General features: G+C 47.5%; 2 protein-coding genes and 1 long non-coding RNA gene across 5 annotated transcripts; all 3 read left to right on the top strand.

Annotated features, from left to right (window-relative positions):
• Positions 1-363: 363 nt before the first annotated feature.
• LOC125553420 (uncharacterized) lies at positions 364-2,074 on the top strand. 2 transcript variants are annotated; one of them, XR_007304051.2, is made up of 4 exons: positions 364-735; positions 817-906; positions 1,064-1,211; positions 1,671-2,074. It is a non-coding gene; the product is annotated as an uncharacterized LOC125553420 (long non-coding RNA). The 2 variants fall into 2 exon arrangements; XR_007304050.2 differs by having other exon boundaries at positions 365-735; positions 817-929.
• A 1,345-nt stretch (positions 2,075-3,419) lies between these two features.
• On the top strand, positions 3,420-5,158 carry LOC125550297 (1,4-dihydroxy-2-naphthoyl-CoA thioesterase 1). 2 transcript variants are annotated; one of them, XM_048713268.1, is made up of 4 exons: positions 3,420-3,555; positions 3,690-3,983; positions 4,122-4,313; positions 4,806-5,158. In XM_048713268.1, exons 2-4 carry the CDS (start codon positions 3,729-3,731, stop codon positions 4,956-4,958), a joined length of 600 nt encoding a protein of 199 aa, XP_048569225.1. In that variant the 5' UTR covers positions 3,420-3,555; positions 3,690-3,728; the 3' UTR covers positions 4,959-5,158. The 2 variants fall into 2 exon arrangements, with proteins under 2 accessions (XP_048569225.1, XP_048569224.1); XM_048713267.2 differs by lacking the exon at positions 3,420-3,555 and having other exon boundaries at positions 3,564-3,983.
• Positions 5,159-9,960: 4,802 nt separating this feature from the next.
• On the top strand, positions 9,961-14,356 carry LOC125550296 (receptor-like serine/threonine-protein kinase SD1-8). Its single transcript, XM_048713266.2, has 7 exons — positions 9,961-11,310; positions 12,154-12,273; positions 12,378-12,505; positions 12,642-12,855; positions 12,941-13,178; positions 13,315-13,447; positions 13,653-14,356. Exons 1-7 carry the CDS (start codon positions 10,035-10,037, stop codon positions 13,962-13,964), a joined length of 2,421 nt encoding a protein of 806 aa, XP_048569223.2. The 5' UTR covers positions 9,961-10,034; the 3' UTR covers positions 13,965-14,356.
• Positions 14,357-14,751: the final 395 nt, after the last annotated feature.

Genomic DNA, 14,751 nt, shown 5'->3' with positions numbered 1-14,751 from the left:
TATCACTAGGTCTTCAATAGGCGCTGTGTGAGTGCATTCACATGATGGTGTTATTGTGTGCGTGCGTGTGTACTTGTATTCGGTGTTTCTAAAAGAAGTCGTAGATGATTGGGTGTTCTATCTGGTGAAGTCGGCTCTAAAAAAATTCCCCGCAAAAAAAGCTCTGAATTTTTTTTTCTCCTGGTCTTGATCGTGCAAGTCACTCTCAGCCAAACTTTCCGAAGGCCATATATCTTCTATATCTAAATAGGAGCCCCCCACTAGCTGATTTTCCTGGCCTCACAATCCTCCACGTCACTACAAATGTGTTCATCCGTTTGATTGACTATGGCTGGCTAGATCTGCAGCTCACGAGTTGACCCTCCTCCCGCAATCCATCCACCTTTCTCTACCCTCCTCGGCTCCTCACATCCCAAAAAACGCGCACCAACACAGCCTGATGCGCCTTCCCGTTCCACTTCCACTGCTCCTTTAATTCCCATCGAGTCCGGCCACCCCGCTCCGTCTTCTTGGCTTGCTTAACAAATCTGCCTCCACTGCGAGACGCCTCCTCCAGTGCTCGCCAGTCGACGCCAAATAGGCCGCCGCAACCACATGTAGCTGCGTCCAGCCACCGCGGGCGGCTGCCGCTGCTCGACCACCATCGATTTGGGTTGGTTTCGGTGCTCTCGATTCCCGCTCGCGTCGCGGCCTCGCAAAGTCGCAGGAACTAAAGCGTCCACTAGAAGAAATCTGGTGAGGACCGCCCTGTTCTCCTTCTGGCTGTTCCCCTCCACAAAATCCCATCTGAAATTTGTCGTTGCCTGTGGTCCTCAGGTGTAGTTTTGCAGCCCTGATGGAGCCATACCGATGCCAAGTACTGACAAGGCTGCCTGATCCCAATCGAAATAGTGCCTCTATCACAAAGTACGTATGAGCAGGAAGATGAGGTTGGTCCTGTTATTTATTTGTCCAGATCTCCATGCCTACGCCTGAGTTGTTCGCCTGAAGGCGTATGTGTTTTGTAGTGTAAGAGATGAATATGTGTATTACTTACATGACGTTACTGTTTCATTTTTTCTAGCTATTGGTATATGGATCGGGGTCACGTACAAGTTCTAGAATGTATGGATGTGGTGATGCTGGATTTGTTTCATGGTGAATCTCAGGCAACCCTTCATCAAGCTTATCTGTTACTCCTCACATTCCAACATCTTTGGCTAACTTTTGGGGTAAGAGGAGGCCATGGGTTTGCTTTGCTTTCTTTCCCATCCAGTATAGCTTTTACCAAATGGATTTGTTAATACTGAACATGTGTTGTGTGATGTATCTTCCATGTAAGTATTATGTGCTTCTTAATACCGATGGGGATTTCAACATCTTAAAATTTATGATGTAGGCAAATAGTTATTATGGCTTGCAAGGTTAACTTCTTGATTAATGAATACGGTTCGGCTTCTATAATGAAATCATAAGGTATACTTTTGCTTCACATTTGTTATGCCTAGGTACTATTTCTCATCTGCTGCCAACCATAGGTATTTCGCTTACGCATGCATCAGACTGCAGTTGTTGGTATAAATCACAACGTTCGAATTATATTTGTTTGTGATATTTAATTATTTTCTGAAGTTTTAGCTGTCACCAATTACCTCAATTTGAGAAATTATTGCACCTTGGTTGGGCTGCAGGGATGCATGCCATCCAGGGAGGCGATGAATTGGCTACCGAGCGACCATACGACGCCTACTCTCTCTGCTGCATCTGCGATTCAGCATGAGTGTCTTCGGCTAGAATGAGAACATCGCATAGTGTAATTGCAGCCAATCCCTTCCTTATTTTTTCTCAGCATGATGTGCTCCAATTTAGTGTAGTGGATTTGAGGGGCTCCAGAGGTGATATGTCTTCAAATGCTACCTCATCATTTTTCATTTGTGGTGTTTCTTATAGTTGTTTCAGTAAGAGATCAATGGGAAACGACAATGTGTTTGGATAAGTTATTTATGTGAAAAGTTATCTACTAGGTACTTTATTTCAGCCTGTACCCTAGATCAACACATTTCACATTTGTTGCCAACAGGAAAATTAGTTTTCATGTTTGTCTTTAAGTTTCATTGTGCATTCATAGATCTTCAAGTGCAGTACTAAGACATTTCTTGCTTATGATACTTCTTTACATTCAGAAATGTCAAACTCGATAGCCTAACAATATGTACTTTTCAGATTCTTGCAATGATGAATTTTTATCTTCAAATGTTCAATGATTTGTAGACTCTGGTGTTAAACGTCTCCTACTTAATATTCTGTTCGCAATTTAGTGTGCTGAAAATGCAGACTTGAAGCAGCGCAAGAAGATCATGAAAATGTTGGTGTATAATTGTTGTACATATTCAAGGTGTTGCAATTTGTTCGTTTCATTTTTCATATCTTATAGATAGCTGTCAGTCTAGAGTGCCCATCATTTCTTTTAAGCTATCTGTCTCACTAATGTCCCGCAGCAACGCGCGGGGCATCACCTAGTTACAAAAACAGCAATGCTACATCTACGTAATTAGTCTTACGTAATTAACGTAATAGGTCAGGTGGCATCTTTTTGTTGGGCGAAATTAGCTAGAGGAGGGAGGCCCACCCAGTTGAAGTCAGGGGGGTGGAGAGATTAGTTAGGCTTTGTTCGGTTAGCCCCTCCCCGCCGGGATTGGCGTCCAATCCCCGCCGAACCCCGTGGTTTCGCCCCGACCGGGATTCGACCCCAACATACTTTATGAACGTGTTCGGTTAAACCCGGCTGGGGCTACACCCCCGTCCAATCCCCCTCAAACCCCGTGGAACTACCCGGGATAAAATCCTCTCCACTCTACCCGTGGAACCAATCCCTCCCGAGCGACGAAATGGTACGCCAGAAAACAATCGAGTCCCCAAGCTCTCTCTCTCTCTCCTGCGATTCAGCGGCGGCGGCGGCCATCCGGAGGCGACGATGGTGGCATACTTCCCCACTCCTTCCTCCTCTCCCATCCGGTGAGCTTCTCCTCCTCTTCCTTCCCCTCTACTTCTCCCACAGCTTCTAGGGTTCTTGAGTTTGACCTGAGGTTGACCAGCGGCAACGATTCATAGATGTGGATTAGAAAGGGAATAACCGAACAGGTTATGTATACAGGGATTCATGTGGACGGAGAATAGAGGGGTTTGGGTGACAATTCGGGGATCACCCAATCCCTAGGAGGTTAGAAACCACTCGTGGAATCGCCCCACTTCAACCGAATAAAGCCTTAGGAAGTTTTACGTAAGGTGGGAATGTAAGTGTACGTAGGTGTAGCATTTTTGTTACAAAAAAGTAAAACAGAGCTACGCAGTCTGCTGCTCCTCGGACCGGCCTGTTTACGACCGAGGCCAATGTAACCGGGCTGCTGCTCCTCGGACCGACCTGTGAGCACTGTGATTAATCAGGCCGAGACGCCTTGGGCTACGCAGTCACGAGGGGATGACTCATTTAGCGGGCCTTCCGTACGTAGCCGAAGTGTCTCGCTCCATGCCGCCGCCGCCGCCGGCGGCGGCGAACTGATAGCGACGGAGCTCCTGGTTCGACCGTTTCTCCCTCTTTCGCCTCCCTTCATGTGTTGTGGTAGCGGAGATGATTACTTCTCCGTTTATCTTCCTTCAAGTTTTAATCGTGTTCCCCTCCGCGGCTTCACCTTCCCGACGTTCTGGATCAGCGGCACGGTGACGCCCTCCCCTTTCAGGGCAGAGGCTCGATGATGGAAGAGAAGTACGAGGAGGACACGCACGCATACGTGCACCGCACCCGCACCCTCCCTTCCCCCCACCACGCCTCGGCTCGGCCAGTCAACCCAACGAACCTCGGCCGCGTCATGGGCGACGCCACGGGCCCGGCGAGCACCAAGCCGGCGGAGCTGGACGTGCCGCTCAGCGCCCTAGGCTTCGAGATGGAGGAGGTCTCGCCGTCGCGGCTCACCGGTCGCCTCCTCGTCACGGACACCTGCTGCCAGGTCCGTCCTTCTCCCTTCAGCCACCTACCTGACCCCGGCCATCGATCAGCGAGTCGCAAACCTGTCGCCTCGCGACCTTTCGTTTTGCGTGTGTACTGAAAGAAGCCGCGTGTGTTTGCGCTCGTGGCCGGCCGGCAGCCGTTCAAGGTGCTGCACGGCGGCGTGTCGGCGCTGATCGCGGAGGGCCTGGCGAGCATGGGCGCGCACATGGCCTCGGGATACCGCCGCGTCGCCGGCATGCAGCCCAGCATCAACCACTTCCGGAGCGCCGCCACCGGCGACACCGTCCTCGTGCGCGCCGTCCCCGTCCACATCGGCCGCTTCACCCAGGTTATATTAATTTTCCCCTGCTATTTCGCTTTTTTACCTGAATTGTCAACCTCTTCTCTAGCAGTAGTCGATAGTGCAGAGCTTAAACAAACCACAAACCAGAGATGGCTTTTTTTTTTTACTGAAGCATGCTGTATTGCTACAGAAGTACAGATATTACATTTCATCGATACTCTGAAACAACTGCTTGAGTTCCACTTCATGTTAGTATCAAGTCCAGATGCAAAGGTCGAAGGTCCTCCTCCATTTCTAAAAAAAAAATGTTAGTATCAAGTCTGGTAGTTTGGTAGAGTAATTAACGTGGCTGGCATAAACAACCCGCAACTTGTTCCGTGCTTAAGAGGAGAATAATGCGACATGTCCTGATCACACTGACATTGAAGGAATTGTTAAAGCTATCTTCCATAGATGCGTGTCGCTATCAAATCTGAATGATGGAAGGATGCTAGAAATTAATCGAAATTAATAGTTGATGCTAAAATGGGTTTGAAGGTATGGGAGGTGAAGCTATGGAAGATGGATGCACCCACACAGGGGGAAGGGCCTCAAATCGCCAAGGCAAGGGTCACGCTCCTTTGTAATCTACCGGTGCCGGATGAGATGAAAAGTGCGGGAGAATCGCTTAGAAAATACTCTAAACTGTGAAACTCCACTGATACGTGATTCTGTAAAAAAACATTTCTTGTGCAAATACAGATGGATCAACTCGAAAGAACAAGCTTCGTGTGTGTAGTTGATGCATCTCACTATCCAGCACCAGCAACTACTGATTTGGAATGTGCTTCCATTTTGTATTCATTCATTATTACACTATATATATGCAGTAACTCTGATCTGTGAGCAAATATTAAAGGGGGCTACTATACGAATACCACATCCCCGGCCCCAATCCCTGCCTTCCCAGTCTTGGTTATAAAGTTTCGTAAAGGAGCATAAAAGATCAACACTCAGGAAGAGAAAATATCAGGTGCAGGTGCAGACATATATCAAGTTTCATGGTATTTTCATTTTCTTTGAAATCTGTCAGCGTAATCCGAATGCTGGCCCACTACAGAAAAATCATGTTTTCCCGTGTGTTATCCTATAAGCCGAGTCTAAAAAAAAAACACCCGGCGAATCCAAAGGACTCGGCTTATAGCCATCTATAAGGGCATCTACAACGCCCGGCGCTAGTGCCAGGCGCCAGGATTAATAACCTGGTCAGTTGGCAGTTAGACCAACAAATCCCAACGCCTTACCTGGCATCGGCGCAAAGGGTGGAGGCGGGCGCTTCGTCTTTTTTTTTTCCGTCAGGACTTGAGCGATGCATGTAGCGATAGGCCTTCTACCTGGTTTAGCGATTAATTAGCGCCCGTCTGTTAGCGTCCAGCGTTGGGGCAAATAGCGATCCGAAGATCTTTTGATTTTATGGTATTATTTTTATTCCTCTAAGCGCCTGCACAAGCGTCTTGCATTGAAAATGCCCTAAGCCGCTTGTTGCAAAAAAGCTCTCGGCTTATAGGGAGCACACAATATCTACAGGAAAAAGCAGTTGGCTTACAACTCCCAGTCGGCAAAGACATCTGCCAACATCTGCCATATGTCTACAGCGAAGGTGGCTCACGGAGCAGCCTATAAGCCGTGTGCCCTAAGACAGCACTCGGCTTACAGGGTATATAAGCCGTGTGCACAATGAAAGCATCGGAGCGGCACCTGGCTTATGTATAACCCATGAATAACATAGATGCACATGGCTTATATAGAAATCGTGCGGCCTGCGGCGGCACCTGGCTTATATATAAACTGTGTAATGTACAGAGCACTCAGATATAAACCATGCAACATATACCGACACTTGGCTTATACAGACGATGACATGTGGCCGTTAACAGTCGTCTGCCATCATGTTACTTTATATACAAACACTCGGCTTATATATAAACCAAATTTTTTTGCCTCGGCACCCGGCTTATACCTGATAAGACGGTCCACTGTAAGTTGTGTATTATAAGCCGGAAGTTTTACTTGCTTACTGATAAACCGAGTTCAAATCGGCATAAGCCGAGTGTATTAGGTACATGGCTTACAATTGTTTTCCTGTAGTGTGGGAAGTATCAGGAAAAGGACATCCTTAGATGCTGGTTGTGGGGCTCGGCATAAGGGCAAGCAAGCCTCTAAGCACCGTGAATGCGGAAAAGAATTCTATGAGACCAGGTCTCACGCGAGACCCATCCTGATGGATGACATGTGGCATTCACAAATCTCAAAGCATTCCCTACCCCCACTTAAAATCAAGGGGAGAGAGAGATTAGATGCTTTGTGATTTGTGAATGCCATGTGTCATCCATCAGGACGGGTCTCATCTGCTAACCGTGAGACCTGGTCTCATATAATTTTTTTCATGTGAATGCTATCAAAACTAGTAATATTTGGCCTGTCAATGTTCATAAATATTAGTTGCCTCTCTACTAAAATCTATGGATTGGCTGTGTATGCCTCAATTGCATAGAAATTTAAACATCAACTCAAACCTCATTTTCAAACTCGTCCATGTAGGAGGGAGACAGTTTTTATGAGTTTCTTTTTCTAGGTGATCTATCCAGATGATAGATATTGCATGTTTTTTTTCCTTTTCACAATTCTTTATTTTGCACTTGCATACTTGTCAGATTCGTGTGATTTTACAATCCCGCGTTTCTCAAACATGTGACCCAGACAGGTTCTAACACCATAAATGCACAAGTCAATAAATATTTTTGAAGTCGTGTATAGTTCATGCTTTTATTTCTATGTATTTGCAGTAACTCATATGCCATCTCTAAGCAATAATCCCACCTACTACCTCCGTCTCAGTGAATAAGTTATTCGCGTAGTTCTAGATCGACGATTTAACTATCTAAATATGTATTATATGTGATAAAAAATATATATTTAGAAACTACATCCGTGTAGAAATCTAATGATATACTTTTCATGACATGTAACGCATATTTAATTCCTCAAATCGATGACCTAGAACTATGCGAATGACTTATTTCACCTAGACGAAGGTAGTACTATGTACGACTAATGCCAACACAATATTTTTATTTTTTGAGAATGAATGCCAACACAATATTGATTGCTTTGCACCTAATTTCCCACTTTTCTATGTCTACCTATTCCCATCTTTGCATGCACTATGGCCGGCGGTGCTGATGTGTTCGGTCGGCATGGCGCGCGCGCGCGATGGTGACGCCCTCCACGCCGAGGCCGACTTGGATCCCCCAGCCCGTGCCGTTCCGCTGGGCAGACATTGCCGACGACGAGCTAGAGGCCGATGGCCTTGTTGAGGTGCCGGTCTCCCTCGCGCCGCCGTCTTTTGGTGAATTCCTGGCCGTTGCGATGATGGCAAGCTCGCGCGGCGCTCGATGGCCCAGTGCGCGGACCCTGGTGGTGGCTGCTCACCAGCCGCCCCGGGCGTCGAGGCTCGCGGCCCTGGTGGCGGGCGTGCTCCCACCGTCCCCGCTCGCGACGCCGCTTGTGCCGGTGGGTGAGCAGACGACCGACGCTGGCCGGAGCTCTTCCGCGCGGTGGAGGTCGAGCGGGTGCCACCTCTTCGACGTCCACCTTGGGTGATGCAATCTCCGTTCCCACGTCGGCGCCTGCTCCGTTCCGCAGCCTCACGACCCACAATGGGTCAAGGATGATCCCGCCATCATGTAATGGATTTACATGCGCTGCACCGAGATTTTCAATCTTGTCTTCCGTGTCTTCACAGTCTTGGTTATAAAGTCTGGTAAAGGTACATAAGACATCAACAAACATGAAGAAAAGATATCAGGTGCATTGCAGAGATATGTCAAGTTTCATGGTATTTTCATTTCCTTGAATCTGTCCGCATAAAGATGGGAGGTATCAGGAAAAGGATATGCAATGTGCCAAACAGTAAATGTGCTCAAAAATCTGTACAGCTTTTCTGTGCTTCACAAAATCAGAATTTCAATAGTTTGATCTTAAAATACTACGCAAGAAATTGGCAATACAATGTTCACATATACGCTTAGATATCAGGTTTGACTGTTGGAAATACTCTTAGATATCTCTTCTTAGTGACTGTAAGATAAGTAGCAGAGTAACAGACATGACATAAATAAACTGCAAGTTCTGTTCGCTTAAGAGAGTAATGCAAAATAAAAAAATTCTCTCGAGATGAAACACCCGAAAATTTATCCATGAGCTCATCAGCACCGATGGAGCTGTTAAAACTACTTTCTTTAGGCGCTTATCACTATGAAATAACATAGAATAAATTATGTGTCCTTTCAGAATGTTAAAACCATTGCTGAAATTAAGCAGCCGAATTTTGCAGTAACACGAAAGTATAAGGAAAAGGGAAATAGTAATCATATATACCTTTTGGATTTATTCCTTTTATTACTGGTATATGCAGCTCTGTTGGCATTTTTAAATGGTGTACGACTGTTGCGTCAATGCCGGGTCTAGTTGTCCAGATATACATACGCCTTTCTTCCCATCTTGGCTATATATATTGTTCAGTGTGAAACATATGAAAGGAAGAAAACAGTAGAGCACGACAAAGATATCAGGTGTGGAAATTGTATTTCATGGTCTTCCCATTTCACTTCATTTCTGTCGGCATAAGGATGAGAGGTATCAGGAAAAGGATTTTCATTCTTCCATAGAGTGAAGGTGTGCAACAATCTAAATCGTGTTTCTTTATTTCGGGAACTTTGAATACATATTGCATTAGTTTGAACATGGAAACGAAAATGAAGGTACCTAAAATTGACTATCTTACTCAGACATTTGGACTGATGCTGGATAGACCGTAACACAGCCGGCGTGCAAGTTCATAGAAAGTTTGAGCACCGGATGATTGCAGGCGCCACCAGCCCACCCGTGGCATCCGCCTCCCTTCATCGACTGTAGTGCGGACGGAGGAGACGGCGACGTCCGTTCTAGGGTTTCTTTTGGAGCTTAAGTTTATTTTTTAATGTTTTAAGTTTAAAGCACGTGGACAGTTCGGCCACGAATTTTACGTAATATATAGTTATCACTTTAAATTTAGTTTCTTTATTATGTCTTTTTTAGATTTGAATTTAAGTTTAAATCCAGATGATTTTGCCAAATGTGTCGGGTCGTTGGGCGTGATGACCGGAGGACGACCGCAAACGGACACTCATGTCCTTTTTACCGACGCAAACGAATATAATCCGAACAAAACGGATGTCCATTTACCGTTGGGAGTTGGAGTTGGCCTAAGAGCATCTTCAACAGGCACCCAAAAAATACCTGACACGCTAAAAACCATCGTTTTTGTGTGCCGGAGACAAAAAACAGCGCTTCAGCAGAAACTGTAAAATAGAGCTCGCATAAAAAACTTTAGCGCACACGCTAAAAGCGGTATCCCAGGCTTCAAACTTTGGGCGCTGGATTGTGCACGCTGTAAAATCCGGGCTCCTGCAAGTAGGGCGCCGGATTGGGCGCAGTGTTTTTGTACATGTGAAAAACTTCTTCGTCGCTCTCGCCGCAAAAAAAAAACTATTTTAACGCTGTAAAAGAATTATACGAGACGAAACGCGCATGTTTGGAGATGCTCTAAGGTTCAGCGTACAGCTGGCAGCAGGACCAGTTCCAGCGTGAAATGGTCAAATCACGATATCACCAAGCTTCATTGCTGAGCGACTTCTTGATTGCTACATCCCTCTACTCTCGGTGAAGCTGCGCGCGCGCAAAACCATGAGGCCGAGCCAGAGCCGCCACCGGCTCCTGCTCGCTTTTCTGTCTGCGCTGCTTCTCACATCCTCGGCCGTCGCCGACGGCACCTTGACGCAGCGGACGGCCATCGGCCGCGACCAGAGGCTGGCCTCGCCGGGCGGCGTCTTCCAGCTCGGTCTCTTCTCCGTCGCCAACAACACCAAGTGGTTTCTCGGCATATGGCTCACCGCCTCCCCGAGCGCCGTCGTCTGGCTCGCCAACCGCGACCGCCCGCTCAACGCCTCATCCTCCGGCGTAGTCGCGCTCAGCAGCCGAGGGGACCTCGTGCTCCTCGACGCCACCAACGATAATGAAACCATCTGGTCGTCCAACTCCTCGTCGGCGGCGGTGGTGGCGCGGCTCCACGACGACGGCAATCTGGTGCTCGCGGACGCGGCCGGCGTCGTGCTGTGGCAAAGCTTCGACCACCCGACCAACACGTTCCTCTCCGGGTCGCGGGCCGGGCAGGACCTCCGGACGGGCGCCGTGTGGTCCGCCTCATCGTGGCGCAGCGCCGACGACCCGTCATCCGGTGACTTCCGGTACGTGATGGACACGCGGGGCTCGCCGGAGCTGCACGTCTGGAGGAACGGACGCAAGAGGTACCGGACGGGCCCGTGGAACGGGCTGCGGTTCAGCGGCTGCCCGGACATGACCACCTTCGAGGACCTGGTGGAGTTCCGGTTCACCCACACCGCCGACGAGGTCTCCTTCGTGTACCGCGACCGCGTCGGCTCGCCGGTGTCCCGGCTGGTCCTGAACGAGTCCGGCGCGATGCAGCGCATGGTCTGGGACCGCGCGGCGCTCGTGTGGAGGGTCTTCTGGTCGGGGCCGAGGGACCAGTGCGACGTCTACGGCGCGTGCGGCCCGTTCGGCGTGTGCAACGCGGTCGGCGCCGTCATGTGCGGCTGCATCAGGGGGTTCATCCCGAGTTCGCCGGCGGAGTGGCGCATGCGGAACGCGTCCGGCGGGTGCGCCCGCAGCACGGTGCTGCAGTGCAGTGGCGGCGACGGGTTCTATACCCTGCGCGGCGTGAAACTGCCGGAGACGCACGGCAGCAGCGTGGACGCCGGCGCATCGCTCGCGGAGTGCGGCCGGAGGTGCTCGTCCAACTGCTCCTGCACGGCGTTCGCCGCGTCGGACGTCCGTGGTGGCGGGACTGGGTGCATACAGTGGTTCGGCGAGCTCATGGACACGCGCTTCGTCGACGACGGCCAGGATCTATTCATCAGGCTGGCAATGTCTGACCTTCACCTAGGTACTAATTATAAACACATTACACTCTCTTTGCTTCGGATCCAAAATCCAAAATAAACCGACAGTTTTGATAAAGCACATTTAGATGTGTTATAAATATTGCACATCTAAGTTCTAAGTCATTGATCTTACGCAGAGATTCGTATGGATAATCACAAACTTGAAACAAGATCACCTTAATTTCCGTACATATCACTATTGCTTATGTTATGTTTCACCCAATTTGTATTCACAAAATCCCTTTTTTTTACATGATGAATTCATCTTATCTGTTTGGATGAGGTAGGGGAAGGATGGGCACGTCTGGATAGACTAAGGTTTATTTTTTTTCAAATATCGAGTTACAAAAATGGCACAACTTATTCCACATACGCTAGATGTAGATATGATGGCTAGAAAGACAAAAAAGATGGATGCCAGACATACCATCATCACCAACTAATAGGATATTATGACTCCTTTAGCTTGACTTCAGTTACCAATTAGACAAAAATAATTTATGTTGTAACTTTCAATTGAGTCATGAAATCAGACTTTTTGAGTTACCAGTTAGACAAAAATAATTCATGTTGTAACTTTCGATTGAAGTCATGAAATCAGACTTTTGGAGTTATCAGTTACACAAAAACAATTCATGTTGTAACTTTTGGTTGAAGTCAAGAGATCAGACTTTTTGTTCATTAACAGAATGATTTTTTTAGTTCCTGGAGGTAAGGACCTTGTCAATCCTATGCCATGGCAAACATGCCAAGCTCACACATTACGATGCACCTTATACTAGTATAATGGCTTAAGGAATACACATTTTTTGTGCATTTACACTGCACATGCATCTTAATATTAGAGACAACCAAGACCAGCAAGCTCGTCGTGATCATCGCCGCGGTGGTAACAGCATTTGCATTGCTTCTGCTATCGCTTGGCCTCGTGATCTGGATAAAGATTCGGCAACGCAGTAAGCAAGGTGAGTCGCCTTCCTTGGTGAGTTTGTTTCAGGAGGATAACCTGAAACTACTACTTGCTCTATCAGCTGCTCATGTATTTGTTGCTTCCTTCTCCATCTTTTAGTTATCAAGTTTGATGACATGGTGAGAGGTGAGTGTCCGACGTACCATCTCGAAACCCTTAGAGACGCCACCGATGGATTCTGCCCCAAAAATGAAATAGGGCGCGGCGGCTTCGGCATTGTTTACAAGGTGATAATGCTTGTAAAATTCATGTGAAATCAGACTGAAAATTTCCTATGCTCGTATGGACAACACGCGGATAGTGCTCGCCATGTTGTACTTGTATGACAAATGTCTCATTGATTACCTGAATTTTCTTTGTCAGGGTCAAATGGTAGATGGCCAGGAAGTCGCGGTGAAGAAGCTATCAGCAGGAAACAGTGTGCAAGGTCTGAAGGAGTTCAAGAATGAGGTGGACCTGATCGCCAAGCTGCAACACCGTAACCTCGTACGCCTGCTCGGTTGCTGCATCCACTGCTCCGAGAGGATACTCGTCTATGAGTACATGAGCAACAAGAGCTTGGACACTTTCATTTTTGGTATGTATGACGTGTCTGGCTAACTGCTGTATACCAGTTACTACCATTTATGATGAGAAATTCAATTGTGTAAATTTGCCAACAGATCCAAGGAGGCGCGCTGACTTGAGCTGGAGAACTAGGATGGACATCATCTTCGGTGTTGCAAGAGGGCTTCTCTACCTTCACCAAGACTCAAGGCACACGATGATCCACCGAGATCTCAAGGCAGCTAACGTTCTCCTCGATCGGGAGATGGTGGCCAAGATATCGGATTTTGGGATCGCCAAGTTGTTCAGCAGCAACGGCGACGATCAGGTCACAGAAAGGATTGTTGGGACATAGTAAGAACTGCAAACCTTGCATAACACAAACGGTGGAGAAGTACTATATAGTTACCTTGACTTTTTCCTTTTCTTTTCAAGTGTATCCTCTCCCGATTTCTTGACTGATTTTGCATGACGCCCATGTGTGGCGCAGCGGTTACATGTCACCAGAGTACGCCATGGACGGAATGGTTTCATTCATGCAAGACGTGTACAGCTTCGGTGTGTTGTTGCTGGAGATCATCAGTGGGAGGAGGAACCAACGAAGTTTCAACCTCATAGCTCACGTAAGTGAATTACCTCCTGCAACTGAATTCAAACAGTCAAAATGAGTTTTGTGTGATTTTATAAATTTAACACAAACTCGAAATAGCGTGCCTAGACGGCCAAACTCCCAACCAATTTGTTTGAACCAAGAAATACACCATGATAGAATCACATTGAACCCCACAAATCGCATTGACAAGCACAAGCACAATAATCCTTTTGCAGGCATGGATGCTATTCGAGGAAAACAAGAGCCTCGAGCTCCTTGACCCAGCCGTGCGTGATGGCTGCAGCCTGGCGGAGCTAGAGCAGGCGGCGACGTGCATCCAAGTAGGTCTACTGTGCGTTCAGGAGAGCCCGAGCCAACGACCGCAAATGGCTGCCATAATACCCATGATGTCGCACCAAAAGGCATTGGAACGGCCACTTCGACCGGTGGTCTGCATGCATGTGAGCACTCTTGCGGACCTTCTCAACGTGCAGGAGGACACATCCGGCAACGTTGAGCTGACCGTCACAAATCTTGAAGGACGATAGGATGGATTCAAGGCAAGCTGGAACTAAAGATTGGAGACGTTACTGATGACTTTCTCAATGTTATTGGGTAGGACACGTGCATGCACGCCAAAAACATAATGATTATACATGTTGCAATTCAGGCAAGCACACACACACTATGTGTACGTGGTTCAATGCTATGTGGGTTTATACTATTGTTTTTTTTAAACATGTGTTTTTAGTATTTTACAACATGATATGAGACCCACCTGGCCACCTAGCTTATAAGTTGATCTCTACCTCCTTGCTTTAGCAATGTGTGACTGAACCTTATGTTGGGAATCGTTTTGGTATTTCAGAAATTTTAGAGTGGTTCTCATGCACACATGGGCCTTCATATCACTTCAATGAAACAGATGAAACTTTTGTGATATTCTTTGTTGTTGAAAGCAGAAGGCAAGCGTGTGTCAAACATGTAAACATGTCACGTTCATTGAGCCCTACACCGGCGCATGGTAGAGATAGATAGAGTAAGTTGTTTGGATGTTTATCTCATATCTCATATTATAACCTCTCTCTTATCTCTTCCTCCCAAGATGTAATCTTCCTAGAAGATCTAAACTACCGCATGTATGCGCTATCAGGGAGGTGCGGCGCCCCTACTCCATATAACACGTAACGCGTCCCTCACATCGAGATAAGACGCTTCCGCCTAGTCGCACATGGTAATCAGAGCCTCCTCTTCCAATCTCATCTAGGGTTCCAAAAATCCAGTAGCGCTAGTCTCCATGTCTTCCTCCGCCACCTCCCATGCAAGCCTCAATGG

The sequence above is a fragment of the Triticum urartu genome, chromosome 4A, assembly GCF_056163025.1.
Source record: "Triticum urartu cultivar PI428250 chromosome 4A, HENAU_Tu73, whole genome shotgun sequence".
Classification (NCBI taxonomy): Eukaryota; Viridiplantae; Streptophyta; class Magnoliopsida; order Poales; family Poaceae; genus Triticum; species Triticum urartu.
The sequence above is the reverse complement of the archived record's forward strand: the minus strand, read 5'-3'. Positions and strand labels throughout refer to the sequence as shown.